Source organism: Myotis myotis, unplaced genomic scaffold (assembly GCF_014108235.1).
Source record: "Myotis myotis isolate mMyoMyo1 unplaced genomic scaffold, mMyoMyo1.p scaffold_m19_p_3, whole genome shotgun sequence".
Taxonomy (NCBI): Eukaryota; Metazoa; Chordata; class Mammalia; order Chiroptera; family Vespertilionidae; genus Myotis; species Myotis myotis.
The window spans coordinates 138,217,314-138,232,182 of record NW_023416335.1 but is presented as its reverse complement, the minus strand read 5'-3'; the positions used below and the strand labels follow the sequence as shown (position 1 = coordinate 138,232,182).

The 14,869-nt window shown below is 42.5% G+C and overlaps 1 protein-coding gene across 3 annotated transcripts in view; it reads left to right on the top strand.

Annotated features, from left to right (window-relative positions):
- The window catches only part of SYT1 (synaptotagmin 1), a 549,783-nt gene extending 539,711 nt beyond the window's left edge, over positions 1-10,072 (top strand). For all 3 annotated transcript variants that reach the window (XM_036300651.1, XM_036300649.1, XM_036300650.1), the window contains 2 exons: positions 1,647-1,780; positions 6,995-10,072. In XM_036300651.1, the coding sequence (XP_036156544.1) occupies positions 1,647-1,780; positions 6,995-7,201 (341 nt within the window). In that variant the 3' untranslated portion in view covers positions 7,202-10,072. The remainder of the gene's footprint in view (positions 1-1,646; positions 1,781-6,994) is intronic.
- Positions 10,073-14,869: the final 4,797 nt, after the last annotated feature.

Here is a 14,869-nt window from a genome sequence, read left to right as displayed (position 1 = left end):
AGTTGACAGAGCTATTTCTCATCTCTATATCTGGTTTTTCATTTTGATTAAAATCTCCCTTGACTGGATGTAGCATTAAAAACAAACAAACAAAAACAGAAAAATCCAAGTAACGTGGGCCTTGGGGCACCGGGAAGAAGACAGGACTGAAGGTAAGGAGACCCAGATTATGAGGCCCTAAGGAAGTTCCACGTACTCATTCAACAAAAACTGAAGAGTGCCAGGTACTGTTTAGTAAATTCAATTAATGAACATGGCAGACCAAGTTTCTGTCCCTCAGGAGTTATGTTCTACTGGGGATAGGAAGAGGAAGATAAGAACATTTTTTTGATCTGCAGTTTTATCTTCTAAAAATATGTGGGCAGACCAGATCATCTGTCAAGATCCTCCCAGCTGTACATGTTTTGAAAGGGAGGGAAGAAATGTTGGAAGGCTTAGCAGCAGTTACTAGGAGAATAAAATCATGGGTGACTTAAGTTTCACTTTTTTTTAACATCGCTTTCTGATTTTTTTTTCTATAATGAACACGCATTATATGTAAAGTAGAAAAAAATGTTTAAGAAAACAGTAGATTTTCCTCTTGAACGTGAGCATTGGTTCTTGGTGACTTGAAGGTCTGTCAGTTACCCATTCGTACTGAGAACTGTCAATGGGAATCATCTCACTGCTTCAGCGACCTACTTTTTACTTTACCTTTACCTAACGAGGCCGTGGGGAAGCTGCTAAGGGGATCTTCTGCTCCTTTTCTCATTACCTGTGTGTGTGCTGGCTTATTCTCTTTTCCCTGAACCCTGGAAGCTCCTCTCTACCTCAGGATGCTCAGGCACAGCCTCTGGCTCTCCTCTCTTCTCTTTCCCTCTCTCCTGTCTCTTTCTCTTTCTCAGCCTCTTCTTACCTCCAACCTTCTTATCTCAGTTACCTCCCCAGAGAGGCCTTACGTGGATGGTCTAAAAATTTCATTCCTACCTGGGACTCACCATACTAAACCTGGTAGTCCCTATCATGTCTCTCTCCCATTCTTTTCCTCTAGTGCATTCTCCTCAACTTGTAATTTCATGTGCATTTCTTTTCTTTTCTTTACAAGCTTATTGTCTATTTCCCGCACAAGTCTGAAGTTCCATCATAAAAACGGGGATGGTCTGTTTTGTTCACTACTCAATCCCTAAGGTCTAAATAACATTGGTTCAGTAAATAAGTAAATGAATGAATGAAACGACTCCTTTGTCCTCTATCAAGAGCTATTTCCATACAGTGCCAGCTCGCAAGAGCCAATTGTTAAATATTCAGAACTTTAGACATTAAACTGTTCATAGCTTGAAATCGGCTATGCTGACAGTATTTATATCATGGACATTGGCAAATGCTACATGTCAAGTCATTTTATTTTTTTATCCAAAGATCTGGTTTACCAGCACACCACTGCTCTCATAGTATAAATCCAACTATAAATATTGACAATACAATGGCAAAAAAACATAGCCCACAGGTTGATTATAATCTTTCCATAAAAAAATTAAATTTTAAAAAACACTAACTATATGCTATGCAATTATTTTCCTATTGGGAATTCTTGGCTTTTTATAAGCTAAATTATAATCTAAAATATGTGTCTTGAATCTCCTAAACATTTTGCTTCTGTTTTTCAGATCCGTATGTGAAGATTCATCTGATGCAGAATGGCAAGAGGCTGAAGAAGAAGAAGACAACAATTAAAAAGAATACACTCAACCCCTACTACAATGAGTCATTCAGCTTTGAAGTCCCCTTTGAGCAAATCCAGGTAATGTCCAACATAATTTTGTCTTCCCATTTAATTTCATTTATTCAGACCACACAAGCTAAACACACAGACACTGTACCTTATCAGAGCACATGCCTGCATTAGAACTGCCATTCTTATTCCCGCGCACATTTGATGCTTAAGCTACATCAAGAGGAGAAGCTAACATACACAGCCCAGGATGCGCTGACTCATCAGCCAAACACAGCTGGCCTTCTCTTGAACAGAAATAAAAAGGACATCAATAGAACAACTATGCTAACCCAAAATGTATATTTGTAAAGATTAAAAGGTCCAGAACAAATGAATTTTCACTATTTACTCCCAGGCCATAATATGTAATTCTTCTAAGCACATCTTTACAGAAGAAAAAAAAAATAGCAATAAGGGAAGTATATTGGTTGACGCTAAATATGCAGTATCTTTAAGTTTTATTATTAAAAGACAATTAACAGCCCTGGCCAGTGTGGCTCAGTTGGTTAAATGTTGTCCCATGCACAAAGGGGTCACCGGTTAGATTCCCAGTCAGGGCACATAGCCAGGTTGCAAGTTCCCCAGTTGGGGTGCATGCTGGAGGCAGCCAATTAATATTTCTCTCTCACATCTATGTTTCTCTCTCTCTCTCTCTAAAAAAAAAAAAAAAATCAAAAAAGACATTTTTTAAAAGACAATTAACAATAGAAAAATTAGCCCTAACCAGTTTGGCTCAGTGGATAGAGCGCCGGCCTGCGGACTGAAGGGTCCCAGGTTCGATTCCGGTCAAGGGCATGTACCTTGGTTGAGGGCACATCCCCAGTGGGGGGTGTGCAGGAGGCAGCTGATCGATGTTTCTCTCTCATTGATGTTTCTAACTCTTTATCCCTCTCCCTTCCTCTCTGTAAAAAAAAAAGAAAAGAAAAATTAGGCTAAATTGTATTTTTATTTGTTTAAATTTAGCTCCTTGTTTCTGAATCTGAGGGAATGGGTATTTTTATAAAAATGAATCCTTACTTTGCAGATAATAATTGTTATGATAGGAAGCATATTAGAAGACTTTGTGGTTAACATGTTCAAAATAGGATGCTACATGTAGCCCAAATGATAGCATATGATCTTATTATTCAGCCATTTTTAAATAAAATTTAATTTAAGGTTTTCTCACTTATTTAAGGTTTTCTCACTTCATATCCATAGTTAGACTTTTAGAGTCCAAAATTCATAACCAATGATTTTGGGTTATTTATTGGTAATTTTTAATGGGTATCAGAGAGTTAAAATGCTTAAATCAACACTACTTTTTATTAAGTACTTGATATGGGTCCATCTTTTCATAACATAAAAGTTTGTCCATATTTGAAGGAGAAATGAAGGATAGGCATCAAAACAACTTGGAGCCCTCTACAGGCCCAGAATAACAAGTCAATGAATACTCTTCAGTTGCATGTTTTTACTTTTAATCTATTCTTAGAATGCAGAATCTTATGAATGAATCACACCTTTATTCTACAAAAAGGCTAAGAAAATAGCCACATTTATTGTATGTTTATTTAGTGCCTAGCCCCACATTAAGCACTTTATACATATAATCTCATTTAATTCTTACAATAACCTTATGAGAGAGATTCCATTATTATCCCAATTTTACATATAAGGAAACTGAGGCTTAGAATTTCCTCATATGTCAAATAGAAGTAATAACAGGATCTACATCAAAGTAAGATTATGCATAAAAAAGTGCTTTGGACAGTGCCGAGCACATAGGAACACTCAGTAAGTGGTTCCCATCATTATTACTATTCACAATGCTAGTGTTGTCTCTTTTTCAAATCAACATTTTATTAGAAAATGGATCTAACAGTAGATTAAAGCAATATATGAATCAGCACTGTCCAACAGAACTCTGTGAGGATGGAGATATTTAATCATTTGTGCTGTCCAGTATGGTAGCCACCAGCCACAAGTGGGCAATGAGCACCTCAGTCACAGGTGTGAACAAGGAACTTCATTTATTTTTCACTTACTTAAACAGCTACATGTAGCTAGTGTTTTATATGGGGCAGGGGTTTTTTTGTTTGGTTGGGGTTTTTTTTATGTTTTTATTGATTTCAGAGAGAGGAAGGGCGAGAGAGTCAGAAACTTCAATGATGAGAAAGAATTATAGATCTGCCTCCTGCAAGCCCCCTCCTGGGGATCGAGCCTGAAACTGGGGCATGTGCCCTGACCTGGAATCCAATCGGTAGCCTCCTGGTTCATGGGTCGACGCTCAACCACTGAGCCATACTGGCCAGGCTATAGGGCAGTTTTTGAAAAATCAGTGATCCCACCATCCTCACATTGATTCACGGTTTTTATATTACATTTCTCATGTACATTTTCACATGGCAGCAAAGTGGACATCCTTGTTTACTTTCAACAGCTGTTACATAAGGAAATGACATTGCAGAAGACACCGCCTCCTGCCCCCAATTACTTGTTCACTAGTCCGCACCAGTGCGCTCCCTGCTTCGGACCCACTGGCAAACCCCTAAGACATCCAATTATCTCCAACCATTTATCTTGCAATATTTGTTCAGTGAACTCTTCTAAGTTCTAAGACCTTTTTCCTATGGAAACTAACACCTCCTGGTATTTGGGTGTTGTTGTTTTTTTTAATTCCGCAAAACAATATCAGGCAGGGCACTGAGATGAAAAATCCTATTGTAGACCTTTCCCTTTGAGTGACAATTCTGTACCCGGTTTTTGAAAAATAAATGTCCCTTTTCAACTATAAATTGCAGCAAATGCACACATGTTGAAAATGAAGTGCATGGAAAACAGAACATATGCTGGGTTACCGGGGCAGCATTTTGGAGGAGATAACATTTTGTCAGGACAGAGCCTGCGCCCCATATAGAGTACAGTAGGCTGGGAAGGATGGGCTCGCCTGTCACTGCCTCCCTCCTCCTCTGCTCCTTAAGTCAATGTATTCTTTTCATTTTTCCCTTCCCAGCAGGCTGCTTTCCACATCTTTGCTTTCCCTAGAGAAAGTAATTGAGCATTTCACATGCTATCATAGGGGTTTTGGTGTCCTCTATCCTGCAGTTACAGGGTTATCTGTCTTTCTGTCTCTATCCCTAAGAATGTATTCTGCGAGAAGAAAAAAAATGCCAATTTATAAATGCACATGAAAATGTTGCATTCCTTTCCTCAAGCCCCCCAAATGTATAAACTATACATGCGGCTGGAAAAATTAATCCAGCGCCTTCATAAGGATATTGTTGAGTGTTACTAATCAATACATTCCTAGCTGAATAATCAAAGTCCATTCCTTTCATGTTACCTTTGGGAACAATGTCCCCAACGCCCCGCCCCCTTCCCTGCAACCTGACTGCATCCTGATGTATTTGCATGGAGAGTTTCTGAAAACCAAGCTCAGTTCCAAACACCATCCAGTGGGTAGGTAATTCCCTTGGCCATAAAACAATCCCAGGCTGCACAAAGGAAGACAGAAGTCTGCGTCCTTTATCGACAGTGTGTTTCATTTCACATTCTACATTTCACTTTGAGAAGAGATCATTTTCTCTGATCTGAACCTGCACCTGGGCACCCTCTCCCACACACTGGTGCAAGAACGCAGACCTCAGAGTACAACGTCTACACAGGGCCAGCACTCCACTGGGCTCCATCTGTCCCTGGCTTCTATCACTGCATTTTCTGCTCTTTTTAATGTGCCACAAAATGTTATGCATTCTACTTTACTCTAAAGTGTTCCTTTATCTTTGCACTCCATTTCTAGATTGGAGCCATTGCATATTTTGACTAAATAAATTTATTCCTTAGGAAGCAGAACTAAAATGTGCTTTTAAAAAGTCTTTCTTTCATGTGATAATGGTATGGATTTGCTTTCGTCAGTTCAGTCAGTTCAAAAGAGTAAGTTATTACAGAAACCCTCAAAATTTAATGGAATCACCAAAATAAAATCCTATGTGGCCCAAAAAGGTTATTTCCATTTGATGTTGATGCTGGATTCATAGTAGCTTTACTCAATAAATGTTTATTGAAAGCATGTATGAATGAAAAATATTATCTTTACTTAGTTACTACTTTTTAAAGACTTTTACTCTATGGTCACATCTTATATTCACAACAATTTTGTGACCAGCTGAAATTCTAGATTAGTTTTATGGAAAATATTGGCTCTCCCCCTCCCCACAGAGTGGGATTGCTGTACATGGCTGCTTTGGGAATTGTAACCAGAAAAAGAATGGTCTGAGTGTCAATGTCAGAAATTTCCCGGATGAGACAACTGAAACAAATGCATTCATAGATGAATACGAGTTGACACCAGCAGCAGAGCATGTGGTTTACAGCATGGACTCTGGGAACCAAAAGACTCATTCCTTCTATGACCTCAGGCCGGCTTCTTACCTTCTCTGAGCTCCATCTCTTCTCTATAGAATGGCAATACTAATAGACTCTATTGCAGCGGTTCTCAACCTGTGGGTCGCCAACCTGTGGGTCGCGACTCTTTGGGGGTCAAACGACCCTTTCACAGGGGTCGCCTAAGACCATCAGAAAACACATATATAATTACATATTGTTTTTGTGATTAATCACTATGCTTTAATTATGTTCAATTTGTAACAATGGAAATACATCCTGCATATCAGATATTTACATTACGATTCAGAACAGTATCAAAATTACAGTTATGAAGTAGCAACGAAAATAATTTTATGGTTGGGTCACAACATGAGGAACTGTATTTACCCTTTGCAGTCCAATGTTATTTTTGGAATTCAAACAGTCTGGTCCAAATTAATTGACGGGATTGAATGTTGAACTTTTTAATGTTCTTATTGCTCGACATTGGACCTGCTCCTAGCGCCTGGTCTGTCGAGTCAGCCTCCAGGTTGGACCGAAAAGGGTTAAAGGGCTGCGGCATTAGGAAGATTGAGAACCACTGCTCTATTGTGAAAAGTGCCTGAGCAGTGTATGTAAAAGACTTAGAAGAGTACCAAATACATACTAAAAATGAACATTTACTGAGTATTTTGAAGGTGATGACAATGATAATAATAGTGGTGATGATGATGTAATGATGGCAAAATAGGGATCGCATCATATTCAAGTCATTTTCACATGCTTGGAAACTGAGTCTTCTTAATTCCAATTCCTTAGCTCTCAAGGAAGCTTTGTAATAGGGAGGTATCGCCAGGGCTGGATGATTCATGTTTATTTCGTGTCCTCTTTCAGAAAGTGCAAGTGGTGGTAACTGTTTTGGACTATGACAAGATTGGCAAGAACGATGCCATCGGCAAAGTCTTTGTGGGCTACAACAGCACCGGGGCCGAGTTGCGACATTGGTCAGACATGCTGGCCAACCCCAGGCGACCCATTGCCCAGTGGCACACCCTACAGGTAGAGGAGGAAGTTGACGCCATGCTGGCCATCAAGAAGTAAAGGAAAGAAGCCTTTCTGCATCTGCCCACATAGTGCTCTTTAGCCAGTATCTGTAAATACCTCAGTAATATGGGTCCTTGCGTTTTTCCAGCCATGCGTTCCCGACACAGTTCAGTGGTACTTCAAATCCTGTTTTAATTTGCACAAATTTAAAGGTAGAGAGCCCCTGAGTCCTTCATCATACAACTGCCCTCCAAATCTACTCTTCTTTTAAGCAATATGATGTGTAGATAGAGCATGACTGAACTTATTTATTGTATCACACAGTTGTACATACCAGTATGCTAAAGATTTATTTCTAGTTTGTGTATTTGTATGTTGTAAGCGTTTCCTAATCTGTGTATATCTAGATGTTTTTAATAAGATGTTCTATTTTAAACTATGTAAATTGACTGAGATATAGGAGAGCTGATAATATATTACTAGTATATGGTAAATATAGTATCGTCTGCATTCCCAGCAAAAATATCAACTTGTAAGGCACTAGTACAGTGAAACTGACACCTTAAAGGACAACTTAAACCTGAGCTTTCTATTGAATCATTTGAGTACCAAGATACACTTACACCACATATTTGGTGGGTGCGTCCAATTTTGTAGAATTTCTTCACAGGCAAATTAGCATGATCTGAGCAGCATCCAGGCTGACCTCCAGGAAGTATAGCCACAAAACAGAACAGCATCTGTCTGTACATATCTACAAAGCTAAAACCAGGGCTTCACTCTTACATTTGAAGGAGCAACTGAACAGGAGTCAATGATTTCATGTTATTGCATATAGAGTAGCAACTTGACGGTGTTGTGTGTATGTGTGTGTGCGCGTGTGTGCATGTGTGCATGTGTGTGTGCGCATTTGTTTAGGGATGGGGGTGGGTGGGAAGATGCTGAGGGGAGAAGTCAGCATTTCTGAAATATTGCCTGACTATTTCAAAAGAAACAAGTAGCTCTCCATTATCACCTTTATACAAAATGTGCATCCTGTGAATTCTGTCCCAGATTTCACACAGCTAATAATTCCAAAACATTTGCACACTAGACTTTGTAACAAGATATTTTATTACACAAAACCAGATTAGAAGGAATGCAGGATATTTTTAACACAGCAATCTGTGCTTATTACACAAAGTTACTTTGTGGTACACAGACAGTATTGTAATCCCATCAAAAGATGAAAAGCAAACAATTAGCCATAGTTCTGAATGCACTTCGATTAAGCCAAAACAGACAGCTAGTGATCTTTTTTATATGCTCTTTTTACTTAAAGAAGTTTTAATTTGTCCTTTAAAAAAAAGGTGACACAAAACCAAGAACAAGTTCTAGAAAACTGAAGCAACCTCTTATGTATTCTAGATGCTTGACTTAGGAGGAGTTTTTAAATGTTTTCAATGTTATTATGTAGTAAATGGCACTATTATGAAGCTACTAGTCATTCCATAAGAGTCTTCAAGGACTGCTCTGTGTAACACTGTGACTGCCTTGTGTGCTTAGACACGTAGTTTCCTCAGTGGATAGCACTCAATTTATCCCGTAGTGATATTGTACACAATACTGCCATTCCCTCTACTGCACTGCCCGAAGTGTGTAGCACAAACAGTTCTCGTTACAAAGGACCAACTCAGAACTGAAAAGCTATGCATAGGACAAGGAAGATACACAGAACGGGGTGGGACACAGCATTTTGTCAAGCACTGTGCAATATTCCATATTTTCCCCACGATGGCAGACAACCACTCTGAAGGGCAGCCTGTTGTCACACTGCATCGAGTCTTTTCTCCCACTCACTTCTGCAGCCCATTTGAACTCCAGGCCACAGAGAGTCGGGATGTGCTGAGGTGGGAGTTGATCGCCACCAATATCAAAACATAGTGGAGAAAAACTAGGCAGAAGACTTGAGGGTATCATGCCACACTTTTTTTTAACCACACAAAGAGAATTCAAATAGGGCTGGTGGGAGGCTTAGAACATGGGGTTAGTGGTTTCCTGAATTCTCTTCATTATTCTTTCCTCATCAAAGAAGAGGCATACCCTTTGACCTTTCAGACCAGTGATAGCAAACTCTAGAACTGGGACAGACAAAAAGGACAAAAGAATAACATCTCCCTCTTCGGTAGGTGGTCCACACTTAAAAAAGAAAGAAAGAAAAACATAGATATTAGAAAATGTGGAAGGTTTGATGTAAGACTAGATACCAGTTTGAATGGAAGAGTCAAATGAGAATCTTTCCATTGTAAAGGACCAAACACAATCAAAGAGAGGGAGTTGATTGACTTGTAAAAATTCCTGAAATACCAGAAACTGACATCTCATTTTATTATATTCAGCTTTACGTTGTTTACACTGAAACAGTACTTCAAAACAAGCAGGTTCAAGCTGCTGAAGACACATGATTTCTTGCATTCAAGTCCTACTAATGCATTCTCTTGCAACACTGCCAGACGTGGGGTCTTGTCGCCACTGAATCAGTTGGTACTATACCATCTCTCACAAGTCAGTGACCGAACCTGCTCTAAGACCAAGATTCGCCCTCAGATAAGCCAGATGTACCTTTCTGACAAAGCTGTGTAAAGTGTTAGAATCGGATGCTCTAGAAAGATCCTAGTTGCCTTTGTGTATATTTACTGCCTGCTTGAGTGTTTCTATGTGTGGGTTTTCTCTGTATCTTGTAGAAATGTTGGGGTGTTTCCTTCTGCCATATGGCTCGTGGCCCGCGAGCCCACTACTTTAGCTGTATTTTACCTTCATTTTTGATGAGGTGGTTTAAATTTTGTTTCACTTCGTGTAGTGAATTCCACAGTAGTTTTCTGATCGTTGTTAAAAAATAACTTCACATATTACCCGGATATTCAATAAAAATGTTTTATTTCCTGTTGATGTTGTGCCACCTTTCAACTCCTTTTCTTGCCTGACTCTAGGGGTCGGTCGATGGCCCGTGGACTCTGGGGCCAGAGGCAGATCAACATGCACCGAGTGCTGCCTCGGTTCCTGGCTGGGAACACAGCGGCTGCAGGGACACGGTGCCCGGAGCGCATGCGGCCAGAGTTCCTGGCAGCGTCCATCTCAGCATGTTTCTCTGTTTCTGGTCAATCCACCTGGCGCAGCATCAGGCCTCCTGCTGTGCCCAAACTATGTCCTCCAGGGTTTGCACGCTAGAGCCTGAGCCATACAGCCTCTCCAGACTGGGATTGAAAGTCAGGTTTTTAAGCCCCATTTTTGGAGGGCAGCATGATGTTAAATACCCTACCTGCTGCAATTCCTAGAGATAAAAGTAAATATCTTTCCTCCACTAAATGCCATGTTTTTAGTGGATGCTGGAGATACAATGAGTGATGTAACGAGGTCCTCCTGTCCCTGAGCCCACAGTCTCAGGCAGACGTAGAAAGGCACCATTACAATACACTGCGCTATGCACCTCGGTCCCTGAGAATTTCCCTAGAGCCAGTGGTCGGCAAACTGTGGCTCGTAAGCCACATGCGGCTCTTTGGCCCCTTGAGTGTGGCTCTTCCACAAAATACCGACTTCAGTTCATGGGCCACGAAGTTTCAATCGCACTGTACGTGCGCGCCCACACGTGGTATTTTGTGGAAGAGCCACACTCAAGGGGCCAAAGAGCCACATGTGGCTCGAGAGCTGCAGTTTGCCCACCACGGCACTAGACCAATCACAGCGGACACCCTGGTGTGCTGCCCTGACTCCCCTGTTGCACTGCTGACAGCTCACAGCTGTGTCCTTCTGACCTTCACTGAGGAAGCTGCCTGACTTAGGAGACCACGCATCCTCCCCGGGCAGCCCACATCCGTGGCCTCACGGGATCTCTCGAAGGCGCCATCTCAGTCTCACAGCCCCAGGGTTAGCTGAGAATGCTCTTGCAGCTGCACTGCAGTGCAAATTCTTCCTCACAGTTTCCTTAGCTCCTTTACAGGGGTTACTCCCAAGAGCACTCCCCAGTGAGACCCCTTCATCCGAGAATCTGCATCCTGGGGAACCCATCTCATAACACATTCTTTGGGGTGAGGGAGCGATATGAACAAAAGTTTCCTAGAGAGGACAACGCCAGAGGGACATGCTAACGGAACCGGAAGGAGTTATCCCAGTGTGGAGGCAAGACTGTGACAAAAAATACCTCATTTAACAAGGCTTCAAGTTTCCCCACAGTAAGGTCTTCGACTGCTGGCTACATCCTACTCGCTTCAGCCAGCTTTCGTTAGGCACCGCCACGTAGAGATGGCACTAAGCTAACACAGCTCGACAGTCGGGGAGGGGCCACTTAGCTACCGCACACTCCGAGGAACACTGGCAGAGTGCTCAGTGCAAGCTGAGAAAAGGATGTTGGAGGCAGTCCACCAGGATTAGGTGCAAAAAATAATCATTTGTTTGTTTTTCTTAAATAGCTCCTTGGCATTATGTATAAAAGTAGAATATTTCTTTTTTTTTTAAATACGTTTTTATTGATTTCAGAGAGAGGAAAGGAAAGGGAGAGAGAGATAGAAACATCAATGATGAGAAAGAATCATCGATTGGCTGCCTCCTGTAAAGCCCCTACGGGGATCGAGCCGCAGCCTGGGCATGTGCCCTGATTGGGAATCAAAACACGACCTCCTGGTTCATAGGTCAAGAGCTCCCTGGAGTCTCTCTCTTTCTCTTTTTTTTAACCCCTCACCCAAGAATATGTTGCTCTTTTTTATCTTTTAGAGAGAGGAAGGGAAGGAAACATCAATATGAGAAACATTGATCAGCCACACCAGCCCAGCTAGAATATTTCTTAATTAATTCACAAAAGCAAAAACAAAAAATCATCCATATTAGGGGCTTCAGTCAGGAAAAGAAAACCATTCCATGGGTTTCAAAGAGGGAATTTTATAGGAAATTGGCCACAAAGAGAGAACCGAGAACACATGGGTGAGACGATGAGTGAAACCAGAGATTCACAGACACCACCTGTAATTGTCTGTCAGGGCCGCCCTTACAAAACACCAGGGGCCCACCGGGGGGGCTGAGACAACAGAAGTTTGTGTTCTCCCAGTTCTGGAGGTCAGAGTTCAAGACCAAGGTGCTGGCGGGTTGGCTTTTCCTAGCCTCTCCTCCATGCCTGTGCCCTCACCTCCTCATATTAAGGACATAAGTCCTATTGGATTAGGGTCCACCTCATCTTCACCTAATTACCTCTGTAAGGGCTCCTGGTCCAAACAGTCGCATTCTGTGGTGGTGGGTTAGGACTTGGACATACGCATGGACAAGGCTGAAGCACAGGTGAGCCCACAGCACCACCGCTCAGTCTGGGAGAACAAATTGGAGAGACAGTGTTAATGAGGCCCAGAACCTGAACGGAGGGGCTGGAACTCAGTTTTCTGGGACCACTGAGGCTGGTGGGGGGACACCAGTGAGGCGCCCCTTTGGAGGTTGGGGAGGCCAGAAGACCCTGGCCCCGCAGTGGCCACTGTGCCTACCGGAGAGAGGCAAGAGCTAGAAACAGGACTGTGGGTCCCTTCTCCCCTCCACCTAACCCAATCCAGCCAGGGCCTCCCATTGGCAGAGCCTAATCAGAGTCAACTGGCCAGGAGTCTGGGAAACAGCCTACTGGGTCTTAGCACCCACCCTGAGTACATGGCAGAGCCAAGACAGGTGGGAATGAGGGCAGAGAACAAGCAGGCAATGACCAATGCATTAGTTGCCTTAGTCCCGTGGTCGGCAAACTGCGGCTCGCGAGCCACATGAGGCTCTTTGGCCCCTTGAGTGTGACTCTTCCTAAGCCTTAGGAGTACCCTAATTAAGTTAATAACAATGTACCTACCTATATAGTTTAAGTTTAAAAAATTTGGCTCTCAAAAGAAATTTCAATTGTTGTACTATTGACATTTGGCTCTGTTGACTAATGAGTTTGCCGACCACTGCCTTAGTCCTTTCAGGCTGCTGTAACAAAAATACCACAGAGGGGATGATTTAAACACACATATTTAACTCTCACAGTGCTGGAGGCTGGGAAGTCTGAGCTCAAGGCACCAGTAGATTCAGTGGGTGTGTGTGGGGCAGGGGGAGGGGAAATTAGATGGGAGGGGTCGTCTTCTTGCTGTGCCCTCACAAGGTAAAAGGGGAAAGAAAGCTCCCTGGAGTCCTTCTCTCTCTCTCTCTTTTTAAAACACTCACCCAAGGATATGTTTCTATTGATTTTTTAGAGAAAATGGAAGGGAGAGGGAGAGAGAGAGAAACATCAATGTGAGAGAGAAACATCGATTGGCTGCCTCCTGTGCCCATCCTGACCAGGATGGAACCCACAATCTGGTATATCCCCTGACTGGGAATCAAACCTGCCACCTTTTGCTCCAACACCGGCCTGGGCTCCCTGGAGTCTTTTATCAGGGCTCTAATCCCATTCATGAGGGCTTCACCCTCATAACCTAATCACCTCACAAGGCCCCACCTCCTAAGAGTGTTGGGATTTCCACATAAACATTCAAGGGGCACACACTTCTCGGCAGCTGCACAGACGCTCTGAACACTCTTGTTTCTTCCTCGGAGGATCCAGGGCAGGTACCTGAGCCGCACTAGGCCTCACACACCTGATGAAACAGATGCACAGAAATCACATTCTTATTCTATTTATGCAGAGAGTTTACTGTCACAGATTTGAAAATTCTAACCATGATTGCAATCATCCCCTCGCTGCAACACATCTTTATTATACATGCACCAGGCTCTTTGATGTTTAGCAACTGATTTAAGCTGCACACAAATCTTTACCATTAAACAGTCAGAAGGCAACTGTGGAATAAAGAGGTAAGAAATCAGGAAAATAAAAATGAGAAATGGCCTAATACTAAATGTACTAAGAAATTTCCCAAAGCCTACAGAGTAGTCATTATTCAGGAGGAACCATCAAGAAGGAACAGTAATGAAAACACCAGGCAAACCTGCTGATGATTTGTGACCTAACTTCTGAGGCTGGCTGAAAGTTACCTGCAGGTTACCATCTGCATTTCAGCCATGCTGAGCACTCCGCCTTCCCACCGACACACATGCCAGAGTTCCCACACTCATCCTTCTCCTCTGACAGTAGCCCTCCTGCCAACAGCCCCTTCCCCTGTGTAAAATGTACTTGCTCCTGCCGGGGTGCACACAGCTTCAACAGGATTTTGTACTGACCAAGTCGGGACTCACTTCCTTCCCAGCTGTCCACTTTACCTCCGTCACTTCCCTACCTCCCCTGGGATGGGAGTGCAGGATTCTTTAGGTTGCCTGGGGAAGGAACCCATTTCAAGCTGAATTAGGAAAAGAGAGAGAGAAGGGAGAAGGAAGTGGGGGTAAGGAAGCAAGAGAGAGGAATAAACTAATGGCTCATCTAAGCAGGAAGTTCAAGGTATGATTACATTCAGGAACAGCTGGATCAAGGCCCTCAAACAATGTAGACATCCCATTTATCCTCTCTCTTCGCCTTTTGCCACCAGTGTCTCCATATGACAGCACAGATGGCCCCTAGCACCTCTAAACTTATATTCTTCCAGTTTAGCATGCTTGCAGAGAGCACTACTTTCACAATTATGGCACCAAAATTCCCCGACCTAATTATACATGCTTGGATCTCATGCCCTCCATAAAATAATCACTATGAGCAGGTAACGCAATATTCACTTTGGCCAACAAAACAACACTATTTGGCCCCCATACACCTCTGCC